Source organism: Mus caroli, chromosome 12, assembly GCF_900094665.2.
Source record: "Mus caroli chromosome 12, CAROLI_EIJ_v1.1, whole genome shotgun sequence".
In the NCBI taxonomy this organism is placed as follows: domain Eukaryota; kingdom Metazoa; phylum Chordata; class Mammalia; order Rodentia; family Muridae; genus Mus; species Mus caroli.
Window position 1 is genome coordinate 86,445,315 of NC_034581.1, and position 16,449 is coordinate 86,461,763.

Sequence of the window (16,449 nt, forward strand, 5' to 3'; positions counted from 1 at the left end):
GTGGAGGAGCCGCTGAGCAGAACTTCGTTTTCTCTCAAATACTCATTAAAAAGTTCACAATTTCAAAATTTAGAAATCCCTTCTACCTGTTATCTACTACTATTACCAGATTTCAAAGTTAAATTCATTAAATACACAAACGCTTCATAAGAGGCACAGGAACATAATTTTTTAATAGAATGGCATATTGTACCCAAAAAGTTACTTTACTAAAGATTCTGACCAGTCTGGCCACCATCCTCCCATTTATCTACAAGTGAAAATAAACTTTGGTTTGGGAGTTTGGTTTTGGTTTTGTAATTTTTTTATCAGTGTATTGCTATGCATTCGGACCACTCTAGAATCGCTACACTCTCCAAACTGGCTTCAAACGTGTGGTCCTCTGCCTCAGCCTAAGTACTAGAATTACAAATACGCTCCAGCACTCACAGCTTACGAATAAAACGTTATAAAGGGAGACATCTCACCACGTCTGGCTTCTGGACTTCATTAAGCTTCCCAGTCAATTCTTCTAGCACCCTTTTTGTTTCAGCGTCAGACCTAAGCAAAGAAAGAAGCAGGTTTCAAGTTAAATAATCATTTTAAAGTTATAGTGTTGTTTATCGATGTTGTCATTGTTTCGAGCTGGGAATCAAACCCAGGGCCTTGCACTTCCTAGGCAAATGCTTTAACACTCAGCTAAACCCCACCCCTCACAGTAATTGTTATTCCATAATTCTCCACTGACTCCTCCTCCAAAGCTTGTTAAAACATGCCAACAGGGCCCTACCCACAAAATTTCTGAATCGGTATATAGGGCCCGAGAATGTGTATTGCTACAAATTCCTACACGAGGCTGAAGCTGGGGCTTGGGCTGGGGCTGGGGCTCCATCTTTAAGCACCACCACCACACTGGACTCCTCCAGCAGCCAGGCTCCAAACAGAAACAAAGAGACAGTTCTGAAATCCAATGAGAAAATAAAACTCTCCATCTCATAACCTGTTTGAGATATACAAACTCCATCCTTAACAGTGCAATAAACTAGTGCATCAGCAATCACGGGGTCTAAAGAGACTGCAGGGAAAGGCCTTCCTCCCATACACTCTACTGCCTTTGGAGGGACTCCCAACCAGCAGCCAGACACCTTTCCATTCTCAATCCTTTATTTAGCTTGCTGCCATCATCATTTCTAATCAACGACTTTCAACTGACTCCTCGTTCTCAAGTATCTAGCTCGCTAACTCCTCTGCAGTGCTGGTCATGTTCACTGCCGCTGTGCACTCTTCGCCTGGCTGCCTGTGTGATTTTACAACATGCATGCCATGCGGGGAGCCCATCACTCTTGGTAGACTGGAGTTCTACTAAGCACATCTCAGTTAGCCTCACACCTGGATTGTCACTCTGGGGATGATATTTCCCCTAATTCTCATTATCGCTTGGTGGTATCCATCACGTCCGATGATATCCACCCCCTTCCTACATGAATCATCCACAGACATATAATCTAGTCCCGTCCCCTTGGCAACATTGTTCTCAAAAGCCACTTACTCTCTTACTCTAGCGTGGCTGTATCTGCAAGCTTGCTGTGTGGTTGCCACACAGGGGCTATTCTCACTGAATTCTTAGGATAGCTTTTCTAACTCTTATTTTGCTTCATTTTTTTTAATACAACCACTTACTACTGGCATATAGGAAAACAACCATCTTTGTAATGCTCACCTGGCGTACCCAGCATTTCTGTAAGAACTCAGTAATCTGAGAAGATATCATTCTAACTGCTGTTCTTCACAGTATCCACTACTGCTTCTGACTGTATCTTCCTCTTAGTGATAATATTATTGTATTTATATAATTTAAAATTAGACAATTTCTCAGAGAGCAGTATGGTAATGTCATATCCACTGCAAATGGTGAGAGTCATGAAGTCACCCAGCACAGCTCCTTGACACAGTTCCAGCAAAGCTGAGCTGACTGCTGCAACCGCTGTCCTTCTGTCTCTAACTTTTGCATTTTGGTCTCTGTGTGTAGCATCCCTAGGGACTTTCTGCATTGATTCATTTTATGTCTTTTCCCAAAACAATTTATATCTGAGTCTTTTTAGAATAACCCTAAAATTAACTTTATCTGGCTCTATCTGGAAGTCTTCTTTATGCTTTGGAGATCATTAAGCACAGATAAGCACAGAGCTAGAAGAGGCCATTACTTCAGGAATCTTCTTGGGGTGTCTTCCCCTGAACAAACTCTAACAGTATAATTGGCGCAGGGCAAACAGAGACAATAACAAATTCTGACTGGCCAGGAGAATAGGTTACAGGTTCACAGACTCCTCCTACAATACCCTTAGAGCTCTCTGAAAGTGTAGTCTAAAGATAGGGGGTGGCATAGGGTATATGGAGGAACAGGACTCAGTAAATAACATAGATTGACTAAGCCTTTCCTACATAATAGTGTAAATGATGAAACAATATGGAATAATGAGTTAGGTATCAGTATTTGCTAGTCATGAAAAGACTGATTCAGATATTTTTTGTTTGTCTGGAGGGCTTTAAAAATGCAAACACTGCTAGCCTAAAAGCAGCTGTCATATAATAAATGTATTTGCTTTAGAGGAGACATTCTTTAGGGTCTTTAAATTGGAGTTATAGGGCTGGTGATAAGAATAAAATCTGTTGTGTGTGTATTTTCTAATTGTAACTGAACTTGTAACCCTGGACATGTAATGAAAAATCAAACGCATAATCTGTTCCGCTAGGATAATCATTAGTCTGTCTTTGTTCTGTGGAATCTGTAAAAATAAAGAATCGGCCTGTTTGCTAGTCAGTCAAAGCTGTGAGATTCCCCTACCCACTGTGCCTGACTCATGCCCTTCCCTCCCCTTGCCTTCTCCTTATCCCCACTCCGACCCCCACCCCCACCCCAGAAGGCCCCTGGTGGAGGTACCTTAAAAGCTAAGTGTTCCAAGCTGTGAATCGTTCCAAGCACACGTGTTCCTTTTCTTCCCTCCTGCCTTTAGAGCTCCACACTCTCCTGGGTTTCCTGAATCTCTCATCTGACCTTTCTCCAGCCAGGTCCACATCCCAGACAAGACTCCTACATGGCTGACCACTTTAGGACTCAGCTCTGTTCTCTATAGTCTTTCTCTTTACGTCATCCATGACCACGGCACCTGTACACATACGCCAAGCACTCTTGGAACTCCGATAGCTACTAACATGGACTTTTCTTCTTTTAGCCCAAGGATTAACTACTTTACTTTCCACTTGACTGTCTCACAGGCATTTCATATCTAACATATCCGAGAAAGCCTCTTGATCCCTACCGCTCAGCTTCCTCGACCATAAAGGAGATTGTTGTTTTCTCAGTTCCTCAAGTAGAAATCTGTGAGTTGCCCTTGATATACATCCTTCATATGCAATCCATTACCAAATCCTGACTCTTTGGTCTCCAAAAACACATTCTGAAACAGATTTCTCTCCTTCAATCTCTTGTCATACCTCTGGCCAAGTCACACAGGAGTACAACAGACTTCTGATTCACAGACCTCAAATCAGTTCTCCATATGGTATCCAATTTAGTCCTTTCTAACAGCTCACTTCCCTGTGCCTTTATAACTCAGCATATTTGTGACATATCAAAAGCAAAACTGTAAGCCGGTGTGGCAGTGCACACCTCTCACGCCCTCACTTGGGAAGCAGGGGCAGGTGGAGCTTTGTCCCTAGACTACATAGTGAGTTCTAGGACAGCCAGGACTACATAGCAAGACCCTGTCTCAAAAAGAAAAGAGAAGAGAAGAGAAGAGAAGAGAAGAGAAGAGAAGAGAAGAGAAGAGAAAAGAAAAGAAAAGAAAATAGCAACACTTCTGAATCAAATGATTTCTCATCTAGTATCATCAGAAACATGAATATAATTTGTGGTACAAGCAAAGTATTCAATTTTGCTTATCTACAAGGCAATGTCATCTCATTTCATAAATAAATAAATAAATTTGATTCCTACTTGAGATTAAATAAAATGCCTCTGCTCACCTGTGCCTCCAAATAGCAGACACCTCTCAAATGATGCAGTCTATAGCTCAGGAGAGCCACAGAACAACGTTGCACTTTCCCGTGACCACAGAACTGATCAGCTAACTCATCGCTGCATCTTCTCCAGGATCTACTTCTCAAACTTATGCACCCAGTGCACTGTCTACATCCTTGCTCCAAACTATAAACTCTACATAGCAAAATCATTCCGGATTAAGAAGAATGATGGATTTTTGCTAATTTTATCACCTTGTCAAGAGAAATACAAGCACTAAGTTCTCTGTCTTACCAGTAATTAAGCTTACTAGTCAGTAATATAAACACTTCATCCCCATCAGGTAAGGGTAAAAGTGACCTTAAACCACATTATACTGCATGAGGTCAAGAGCAGAGGCTCTGGGGGATCTTACTGCCTACATTTGAATGTGAATCCTGCCAACGGCCCTAGAATATAACCCTTAAGAAAATATAAAAACTTTAGTCCCTTTATAAAAAAAGAAAGAAAGAAAGAGAGAGAGAAAGAGAGAGAGAGACAGACAGATAGAAAGAAAGAAAGACCTTCAAAGTGAAACACTTGTTACTGTTGATGAAGAAAATAAAAGAGAATGAGAAAATTTTATATTAATAACAACTTCTGGAAACTCTACAAAACTGTCAAAAGTTCAAAGGGGAGGCTTTCAAAGATAGCAAGTAAACTAAGAAATCAGATTCTAAATGGCTTGTGTCTACACACAAACAAGTTTTGTGTTCTATTTTTTTCCCTGAACTTCTAAAAGTTCGTGCACAAACCATCAGTCTCTGCGGCTGTGGCTGTGGCTGTCTGTGTGTCTGTCCCCTCTTTCTCTTCTTTGCTAACAGCTCTCCTACTGTGTCTCACCATGACACCAGCACTCTATGAAGGAAACCTGGTGCTAGAGACCTAAAGTTCGCTTCCTTCTTACTAACTCTCCTGCCCTCCTCTTCTAATCCCAGGTAAGTTTTATGGACTGTGCTTGATATATTTGATATATTTGACAGCTAGGGTTTCAGCTCATCACAGCAAAAATCAATGAGTCATGATAAACCATAAATTCACAAAGCTTTGAACTGTCCTATTAATAAATATTAGAGACGGATGACACAGCTCAGTTGCTGAAATACTAGCCACACGCCATGAGGACCTGTTTTCCCTCCCTAGCACCCATGTAAAAGCTGGGTGTGGGACATGTCCCTGTCATCCTGGCACTTGGCAGGGACAGACAGAACAGCCTTGGAGATCACTAGAAAAGCATCCTACCCTAATCTGTGAGCATCCAGTCCCAGAGATTTTTTTTTTTTTGAGACTCTATCTCAAAAATTATGTTACAGGGCTGTAGAGACAGTTCCGTGGTTAAGAGCACTTGCTGCTCTTGTAGAAGACCAGGCCACTCATGACTGCCTGTAACTCCAGATCCAGGAGATCAGGCACTTCTTCTGGCCTCCAGACACACACACACACACACACACAGACACACAGTCAGACAGACAGATAGACAGATACACACACATACACAATCATATAGGGATATATATAGCCTTTTTTTAAAAAGGCTGAGGGCTCCTAAGAATACCCAAGTTTGACCTAGAGTCCCCTTCTGCACACACATGCACATGCATCTGCACATACAGGAACACACATGTACACACATATATAAACACAAGCAAAAACTACACTTTAAAATAGTCATATGCACCAGGCGTGGTGGCGCATGCCTTTAATCCCAGCACTCGGGAGGCAGAGGCAGGCGGATTTCTGACTTCAAGGCCAGCCTGGTCTACAGAGTGAGTTCCAGGACAGCCAGGGCTACACAGAGAAACNCTGTCTCGAAAAANNCAAAAAAAAAAAAAAAAAAAAAAAAAAGTCATATAATAGCACAACATCACAACATCATTTTCTTAATCTCTGTCCACATGTCAATTACAGAAATGAACTGGTTCGCTCGGTAAGCCATGCCTCCCAGGAACCCTGACCCCAGTTTACCGGCTTCTTCTGAAAAGCTCCCTGTTGAGATCATCTCCAAGCCGAACTTGTTCACTACTGAGGTCTCGGAGGGACTGATGAAAAGTATGGAGCTGCAAAGCAAAGCACAGTCAGCCCTTAGGATCTGCTCACTCTTCCCTAAAGAATCCATCGGAATAAGAACTCTTGGCAACAAAAATAACCAATTGCTCCATCACCATTCATAATCACTAATGACAATAATCATTAATGATAAGTGCTTCTCATTAAGACATACGTCTTTCAAAGGCTAGTCCTCCAGTGACCATCACACTCTCCCCGCATAGCAATTTCCCTCCTTGTGTGTTGCCTGGAGGTGTGACTTATTTCAGAACTACAAGTTCTAACATTGCTGTCAGTCCAGCCACTGGAGTGCAGAACTAACCACAGCAAATGACCATGCTGTGTTACAATAACTCATCACCACATCAGCCCACATGCCTAGTTGGCCAACATTACCTGCCATGACACTATTACCCACACGTGAGGAACCATGTATGAGAAAGCCTGGAGACACACTAGTCCTAAGAGGAATGCTAAATTTAACCCCACAGTCCATCAAGAACAGAACAAAGCATTTCACATGTATTCTCTAGAGGTTCATACAGCAGTGCAAATGCCCTCAAAGCACCTACACACTAGCAAGGCTGGAGGGTAAAACATAATGAAGTATGTGTACTTCAATGTGTACATAATTGCAGGCAGATATCAAGCAATACCATAGAGCCAAGATTTTTTTAAAGCAAAGAAATAATGAATGTAAATCAGGATAGAGCTGGAGAGACGGCTCAGCAGTTAAGAGCACTGGCTACTGCTCCAGAGGACATGGGTTCGATTTCCCACAACCATATAATACTCACAAGCATCTGCAATCCCAGTTTTAGGGGATCATGCATCATCTTTGGACCTTTGTAGGCACCAAGCATGCACACGTTGTACAGATATACACACAGACAAAACACCCCAACACATCAAACTTTTTAAAAACAAATTTTTATTGTTTTTAAAGTCAGGAAAGGGTATATCCGTTCCTGAAAGAAGAAGCCTAAGAGAGCCTAAGGAGTATAAAACAGTTTATTTCTTTTGTCCTGGACGGTAAATACATGGCCTTCAATCTATTGTGCTTTAGGCATTAATATAAAGACTGCATATGTATATGTGTGCTGTAATTTATAATAAAATAATTTTTGGTTACAAAGATTTACAGAAACAAGAAATACCCATTTCAATAAATGCTCACTGAACAACTAACAACTTACTTCCCTCCTGGGAAATAAGCATATGACAGCCTGAGGTGGGGGAAGCATGCAAACAGAGACTAGCCTCTCACTGGAGCATTAGGAACACACACAGGCAGGAAGAGCCTTGAGAAAACAGGCTTAGGGATGAACAACAGAAAGAAGAAGGGTAATGGATGACCGATGGAGTCCACGGAGCTTTGCCAGCAGGTCACAAATTCCCAATTTGTAAAGCAGAACCTGAGGATCTCTGCCTTCCCCGTGCAGCTATCTAACCTTAAAAACCTACCAATTTTATCCATGTAATAGCTTTAAAAGCTACTTCCTCCTCTGTAACTCCAGATATCCCAATCCAAATGGCCATCCATTCACACTAGAACACACTATCCTAACTCAGGTGTCCACACTGACTACTTTCTGCTGTTGAGACACAATGACCATCTGCTCGTCTACATCGTGAACATGGCTTACCTTCAACTGCCCACACACAGGTGCTGTCTTCACTAACTGTGCTACCTTGGATGATTCCATCCAGATTCAGATCTCCATTCAGTCAGCCTTTCTACAGAGCCTGCTATGACTGGAGCAGGTCACATGTCCACCTCACCCCGCCCCATAGCGTGGGTTTCTTTCCATAATAGTGTGCACCTCAATTCATACTGTGGGCACACTCATGGAGTTAATTGTTTAATACCTAGCTACCCCATCTAGAATATGAACTGAGTGAAAAGGCAAATGTTTCACTCATTACCGATTCCTAACATAAGCAATGTCCAAAATCAGAGGAGCTAAGGACAGAAAATGAAAACTGAATGAGCTTCAAGTTATACTTATCAAAAAATAATACAGCCGTGGGAAAATTCCTACAAGGGGTTCCCTAATGCACTTGGCCCATTTCATATTATGCTGAAGCAAGCAACAGCCACAGATGAGTTTCCTGAAGCCATGGCTGAGCACCTAATCCTAACAACACTATCAAAACAAGGATGCCAAAGTTGGAAGCTGCTTCTATCCTGTTCTAATTAATTAGGTACCTAAGACAATGAAGGAAAACTCAGCTCTGGGGAAAAGAAAAAACTTTAATAAGCAGAGAAAGAAATATATTCATAGAAGCTATTTATAATACTTCAAGACTCTTTGGGGAATATACTTTCAAGTTTCTTACTTAATATTAGTAAATCAACCATATAAATGAGGTGATTCTCTCTTATGAAATAACGCTTACATTCAAAGAGAATGGAACTTTTGCTAGTCCTCACCACTGAGCTAAACACACCTTGAACACACTAAAGCACTATATCTTTCTGCTCTAATTAGGGTTCTGATGGCCATGACCAAAAGTAGAGTTTCACCTTGTAGTCCATTGTCCAAAGAGAGTCAGGTCATGACAGCTGCTGATTGACAGATATAAAAAATATTGTCCACTAGCTTGCCCCTCATGGCTTGCTCAGCCTACTTTCTTATACCATCTCAGAGCACCTGCCCAGGGATGGCACTACCTAAAGTGAGTAGAGCTCTACAGGCCAATCTTCTGAAGGCATTTTCTCAGTTAAGATGCCCTCTTCCCAGACACATCTAAGTTTGTATCAAGCTACTGAAAGCTAGCCACTACACTTACTATGTACTCAGCCTGTTTGTTTAACCTACCCGACTTAGAAAACAATGCATGTCTGTCTGTCTGTCTGTCTCTCTCTCTCTCTCTACTCTCTCTCTCTCTTTCTCTCTCTCTCTCTCTGTGTGTGTGTGTGTGTGTGTGTGTGTATGTGTATGTGTGTGTGTATATTAATCATTTGTTGAAAACAGAAATCAAGTCAAAGCAACCTAATACAACAAATATCCACCATTGCTACATCCACTCCAGTAGTGACATGCGTGACAGGCCTCAAAAACCTGGACACAGTCCTGAGGTGAAAAGTTCACGGAAACAGTCTCCTGGAAATTTGGCATTCCCATAGTTAGAATGCCCCAGATTTGTCCCTGCAATAGTGTGGAGGGTCTTGCATGCTTTCTTACAGTATTTTACTGGATAAGAGTTAGAAATCTCAGGGCAAGCTTAGCAAAGTATACTCAGAATCTTCATTATAGTTATGGATGGCAGACTACATTACTTATTAGTAGAAAGTCCCCGAGCTAATCCCATATGCAAAAATTTACAATTATCTAGGAAAAAAGAAAGTTGTGGTCTAAGAAGGAACTAGAGTAAATACTTAGAACTATAGATAGCTGTTATACCCAAATACAGGAATTTACAATGGCGTAGGGGGAAGGTGGACTATACAATAGACTAGAATTGGAACTATGGCAAGGGCAAGAAGCCCTTGCCCCTGACTTCTAAGATTAAGCTGATCTTAGGTGGGGCTGCTTTTGATCCCAGTAGTTAACATTGATTTTTATCCCAGTTGGTTCCTGTTAGCTTTTTGTATGTATTCCTGTTTTGTGTAAAAGTCACTTATAAGACTGGTGCTCGCTTTGAGACAAATTACATTCAGATACAGCACACCCCTTGTGTCTGTGTCTGTTTGTCATTTCTCACCAACTCCTTGCCCACCTGTCCGGAACCCCAATTTCTTCCACAGATTGAGGGACTGGGGCCGAGACTGGGGCAGGTCCACAGCACACCTAAATGTTGGAAACAGCGTATTGCTTGATAAAAGCATTTTGTCATACAGACTTCTTTGGGATCAATTGGTATCAATCTGAGTCAGTGACTTAATCCATTATAAAACTCTGTTGAAGATTTCTATTAGTAAGGTGGTGGTGGTGCACACCTTTAATCCCAGCACTTGGGAGGCAGAGGTAGATGGATCTCTGTGAATTTGAGACCAGCCTGGTCTATACAGATCAAGTTCCAAGGCTATAGAGAGAAACCTTGTCTTTCAGGGGGAAAAAATTCTGTAAAGAATCCTTCATTCCTGCACAAATTTTTCTGTATTGTTCACAAGAGTGAACACAGAACAAAGCCCTTCACTAGGGACAGAAAGACGATAGAGACACATAAATTACATATACAGACTTCAGACTACAGATCAGCAGGAAATCACAAACTACAGAGACAGAAGACACAGGGAAAGAAGTGGAGATTCAAATGTGGCTCGCTCTTGACCAAAGTAACCCGAGGGAAGAGCTGCTTTTGCTTTCCTCAGGGTGACACCAACACGGTTTGGGGCCTCAGAAGCCACCTTTCATGTGTTTTACTGACGTGTTTGTTCATAGCTGGTCCAACTTGGCAAAACAGTAGCTAACTTAGCAGGGCTTTCTAAAGAGTAAACCACCTGCACAGGAAATGAAAGAAAACATGTTCAACTAAACTCAGTGAATAAGTTTTATGTCAACTTGACACAAGCTACTTATCAGAAAAGGAAGAACCTCAACTGAGAAAACCTTCCATAATGTCTGGCTCTAGAGAATTCTCTTAGTGATTGGTGGTGGAGGTGGCATTATGGGTGGTGGCATTCCTGGGCTGGTGGCCCTGAATTCTATAAGAAAGCAGGCTGGGCAAGCCATGAGGAGCAAGTCAGTAAGCACCCATCCATGGCCTCTGCATCAGCTCCGGACTCCAGGCTCCTGCCCTGCTTGAGTTCCTGTCCTGACTTCCTTTGATGATAAACACAGATATGAACATGTATAGTCAAATAAACCCTTTTCTTCCCAAGTTGCTTTGGTCATGGTGTTTCATCATGGCACAGTAACTCTAACTAGGACACTCAGTTTTTTCATTCCTTTTATTGTTTAAAAGTTCCATACACATAATATAATGTACCTGGATCAAACCCACTCCCAGTTCCTGCCTTCGACACCTTCCGTGTGCCCCACCACTTGTCCCTGCCAACTCCATATGCTTTGTTGTTAGCCCTACTGCGTCTACATGATACTGCGGGAGCAGGTGTGTAGAGCTAAGTACTGGAGCATGTGTAGCCTCTCAGGGATCACATTCATGAAGAAAACTCTCACACTGCCTATACTCCTCAGACAGTGGTGGAGTTTCGTGAACCTCTTCTTCTCTGCTTGGATTTTGACTGACCTGTTCTTATATATAACTCTTTCAAATATAGTTAGAGCTGCTCATATGTGCAGTGGTCTGGTCCTGCTTGCCAAATACTTTGTTGCTGCAGATGTCTTCTACCTCGGGGTCTTACAATCTTTCCACTACTGCTTCCATAATGATCCCCGTGCCTTGGCAGGAGTGGGTATGATATAGATGCCCCATTTAGAGCTGAGTGTTCCAGTCTCATTGCATGCACATTGACCATCTGTAGGTCTCTGTATTCATTACCATCTACTACAGAAGAAAACCAAAGCTTCGCTGATGAGAGCTGCAGAATGTTCTCATCTATGGGTTTAAGGGCATGACCTTGGGGGAAAACGGGACAAGTTATTTCTATGTCCATTTAGGAGAATAATTTAGGAGAATAGCACTAGATTCTTCCCTATGACTTAGGCATCATGTGTTTTGGCTCAGGGTATAGTAGCAGACATGAATTACATCTTGTGGAACAGCGCTTAAACCCATCTGGACAGTAGCTGATTACTCCCCTGCCACGTGTGCCACTATTGCACCAGTAGGTCATTTTTTCCAGGCCAATTGTTATTGTAACTGGCAGGGTCCAGAGCTGGTTAAGTCTGGCATCATTTTTCTCCCCTGATATGATATATAGAACTTCCTAGCACTATAGCAGCTAACCAGGGAGAAGGAGTTTTCAGATGAGTACTTGCGAGTACTAGCTCTCCATTTCTCAGCCGGTGTGAATACAGCAGTTTTTATCTTTCTACCCAAATACTCAAGCATAACCAAGAGCAATGGCACTAGTCTATAATGTTGGGAAGTAGGGGAATATTATGGGACATCACTGATTAGCAATGCAAAAAGAGATATCCCATACCTAGCACTTACCATTTTTTATTTGATAGTCTATAGAATCTTGAAGAATCATTGACCCCATTATAAGGTGACTCCACTTGAACTCTGTGTGTGTGTGTGTGTGTGTGTGTGTATGTGTGTTTTAGGGAGACTCTCTAGTAGTAGGCTTCTATATGGCCTTTTTAAATGTCTTCAGGATTAATTATCCTTCCCCATACTCTCTTCTACCCAGCCCTTCCAACACCCAATCCACTTAACCCTTTCTGTTTTACTATTTCCTTCCCTGCTTCATATCACCTGTATTCTATCTCCCTACCTAACTGGAGATCCACCCACTAACACATGGCGCCTTCCTATTTTCCAGACTTCTATAGATACACTCCAATTTAAACACACATATCCACCTCTGTTAACACATTGCCCACCACCGGCTAACATTCCTTAAACCCTGCCCAGCAGCCCCAACAGCACCCCCTGGACCCCATATTCCAGCCCACAACTTCGATAAAGGGATTCTGCTTTACTGGAGGCCACCTCATCCTAGGAACCTCAGAGACCAGCCAGGTTCCCAAAAACCACAGAGGCCACACAAGTACTTGGAACCCCAGAGGCAATGTTGACACCCAAAACCTCAGAGGTCACGCAGGCCACAAATACCTCAGTGCAGATACCTTACTGGACATGAAGACTTGCTGGTCACCAGAAGCCCAGGCCACTCAGGCCAGAAGATCAGAGAGGAAACAGCAACCAAAGGAAAAAACATCAAAAAAAAAAAAATCCATCTAACAAAGATAAACTCAGAAATCAGCTCTAAAGCCCCAAACCCAGATGGCCCAGAGGCCAGTGTAAGAACACAATCAACAACAGTCAGGGCAGTATGGCACCACCAGGGCCCAGCTATCCCACTACAGCAAGCCCTGGATTATCCAACACAGCTGAAGCACAAGAATATGACCTTAAACACAATCTTATAAAGATGACAGAAGCAGACTCTTATAGAGAAAATGAATAAATCTCTTAAAGAAATGTACGACAATACAATCAAACAGGTAAAGGAAATGAATAAAACTGGGCAAGACCTGAGAATGGAAATAGAAGCGATGAAGAAATCACAAACTGAAGAAATCCTGGAGAGGAAAACCTAGGTAAAAAACCAGAAAATACAGATACAGGCATCACCAATAGAATACAGGAGATGGAAGAAGGAATCTCAGGCTTTGAAGATATGATAGAAGAAATTAATACATCTGTCAAAGAAAACTTTAAATATAAAAAGACACATATCTGACACAAATATGGAACACTATGAAAAGACTAAACCTAAGAACAATAAAGATAAAAGAAGATTCCTAGCTCAAAGACCCAGAAAATATTTTCAACAAAATCATTGAAGAAAATTTCCCAAACATAAAAAAAGAGATGCTTATAAATATAGAAGAAGCTTACAGAACACCAAGTAGATTGAACCAGAAAAGAAAATCCTTCTGCCATATAACAATCAAAACACTAAATGTACAGAACAAAGAAAGAATATTAAAAGCTGCAAGGGGAAAAGACCAAGTAACATTCAAAGGCAGATCTATTAGAATTACACCCGACTTCTCGACAGAGACTCTAAAAGCCACAAGGGCCTGGGCAGATGTCTTGCAGAGCTAAGAGACCCAGATGCCAACCCAGCAAACCTTTCCATCAGCAGAAAATTCATCCCTGAATTGTCAGAAACGTTCTTCCTGGTGGAAGCAGCTGCAAACGACAGGCATGAAGGAGGGGTACGCGGGACTTGCCTGCACTAGGGACTCCTCTTAATCTTAGAGAACAGAGAAGTATTTCCACATTGAAAATAAGACATATTTGGCTTAAAAAGAAAAAAAACAAAAAAAACACAAAGCTATCATTCTGAGTAAGGTAACCCAGACCCACAAAGACAAATACTGCATGTCCTCTGTCATAGATTGATTGATACCAGCTTGGAATCCTTGGATATGTATGTTTATTCCTGTTATGCAAAGTTATTGATGACCACATTCTTAGTTAAGATACATCCATAAAGATAAAATGTCAGTAATGTCTATATAAGCATAGGCTATGATAGATAAACTACGCCATGTTATGGAGTACCTGGACCATGTCGTCTGTCTCCGAAACAAACCGAACACCCGTTCTGAACCTGTTTCGTTTAATACCCTGTAGGTCGTAGTCCTTCAGAGGTGAGGTAGGTGTAAAGCGGAGATTCTCTTTCAAATGCAAAGAAGAAAAAAGGCATTAAAACACTGCATGAGAACAAACAAAATTCCACTTAATACCTACAGACCAGGAGATATGTAGGTACTCTTAGCCTAACTCCCCACATAACATGCTGTAGCCATAAAGATCTCAACAACATTGTACTTAAAGCAGATAAAATGAACAACAAACTTAGCCTGAAAACAGAACTTGCCAAAGGATCCAATTTTTATCACTGTCCAAAGCAACAACGTATTTTATCTTTCATGAAAATAATTATTAAATACTTAAAATCTTTAATTATCCCTATAATATCCCACTAGTAAGATCAAATCTTGCAAATATCAAATCAATTAATCTAAAGCTAAAATAGTACATAACAATCAATAAAAACAGACTTCATAAAAAATAAGTAAGTGTCCAATTCTAATCACTATTGGAGTAATAGCAGTGTTCATAACTCAAGGTGCCACTATTCCTCCAACTGAACCACTCCCATTACTGTGGGTGTTTCTGTGTGATTCAAATAAGATTCTCAGTACTACAAGGAAATCTGAGATTAATTATAGGCAGAGTGTTCAATAACTTTTAATACAACCGTTGGCATTTGGCTGAACATGAAGCCTAAAATGCACCTGCTTTTATCATATGTTACAGCATACTTGATAATCAGAAACTTTAAAACTACTCTGCCAAGACAAGATTAGGAAGAAAATATACCACAAATAAACTTCATTTGTTCACTTGTTCCGAAGCTTAGACAGCTCCAGGCGGTGCAGAGCCTGAGAAAAATAAAACTAACAAGCCCAGACTCAGAAAGACCCTTTTAAAGAAAATACACTATACTTCCCACAACTGCACATACTAATCTTGTGTGTATATAGATAGATAGAGATTAATTTTCAAGATCTATAATCTTATTATAATCTATAATCTTTTTCTCTAAAAACCAAATCCATTCAGTATGCACTTCAAAAATATTTTGAAATGTAAAAAGAATAAAGGCTTTTGAACCCTTGCAGAGTTTACCTGCCACAGTGCCAGAAGCGAGGTTACTTTTAGACCATGTGAGGGGTTTACCTGTCACAGCGCCACCATCAAGGTCACTTGCACTCAGGCTGGTGACAGAAACACTTCTCCCTCCTGAGCTTCTCCGTAAGCGCTGACTCCTCAGTTGGTTTATTGACTGCTCCAAGTCCTCCTTTAGCTGAAGAAGATGATAAAGAGTTTCTTCTTAACTTCAAACCACACGAAACTACACATCCGGAAGCTGTTTCTGAAATATCCAACTTCCGGGGGGGGGGGGGCTATCAGAGGAATTTTGAACTGAGTTGTGTTAGGAAATAGAAAAACTAATAAACATAAGTACTTGAAAAATAAATGCTAAGGTCTGGTTTATAATGGTATCTATCACTACCTTATCCCCTACTGCCAACAAAGAGATACTCACCTTATTTAAGGGCTGGCAAACTACACTGAAATGACTAACTCACATTTGTGGAGAAATATAACAAGACCAGCCAACACACTTGAAGAAAAAGAAAAAGCACCCTTCTACACTTTCTGTCAGAAACTAAAGGCTAGACATTGATCAGCTATTGAAGAGACTGAGGCTACTACAACAACAAACAGCACCTACCAAACAGCATCCGAACACCACATCCATTCACTGAAAGATGATGCATGCCAGAGAACAGTGAGAACAAATGTCACCACATAATAGGGACTGGAGCGGTTAACAACTATGCACTCATGAGTGGACAATATGCACACTTAGATGGTGAAGGCCATGCAGGAAAGGCTGTGGAAAGCAAGTGAGCTTCCGGGATCCAGCCCACTATTTTTTGCATGGCTGCGATTGGTATGCCCTAAAGAGGCATGGACTCCGGGGACTACAGGCCAGGACTGCTTCTTGCCTTTCCATGTTTCCCATTGCTGTATTCCTCATGGCCTGGAGAGACACTCACTGCCTACTGTTTCCTGGGTACTAACCCACTCAGTTGGGCAGATTTCCTGCAGAATCTATATGAAGAAGAACTTTCATGTAATAATGCTATTTAGATCAATTGATGATTTCATAATTCTGTATAATGATTTTTTTTTTTTTT

General features: G+C 41.3%; 1 protein-coding gene across 3 annotated transcripts in view; it reads right to left on the reverse strand.

Moving 5' to 3' along the window:
• The window catches only part of Cep128 (centrosomal protein 128), a 339,922-nt gene that overhangs the window by 288,572 nt on the left and 34,901 nt on the right, over window positions 1-16,449 (reverse strand). For all 3 annotated transcript variants that reach the window (XM_021179476.2, XM_021179475.2, XM_021179474.2), the window contains exons 6-9: window positions 15,422-15,548; window positions 14,237-14,352; window positions 6,005-6,096; window positions 468-540 (exon numbers count right to left, since the gene is read on the reverse strand). In XM_021179476.2, the coding sequence (XP_021035135.1) occupies window positions 468-540; window positions 6,005-6,096; window positions 14,237-14,352; window positions 15,422-15,548 (408 nt within the window). The remainder of the gene's footprint in view (window positions 1-467; window positions 541-6,004; window positions 6,097-14,236; window positions 14,353-15,421; window positions 15,549-16,449) is intronic.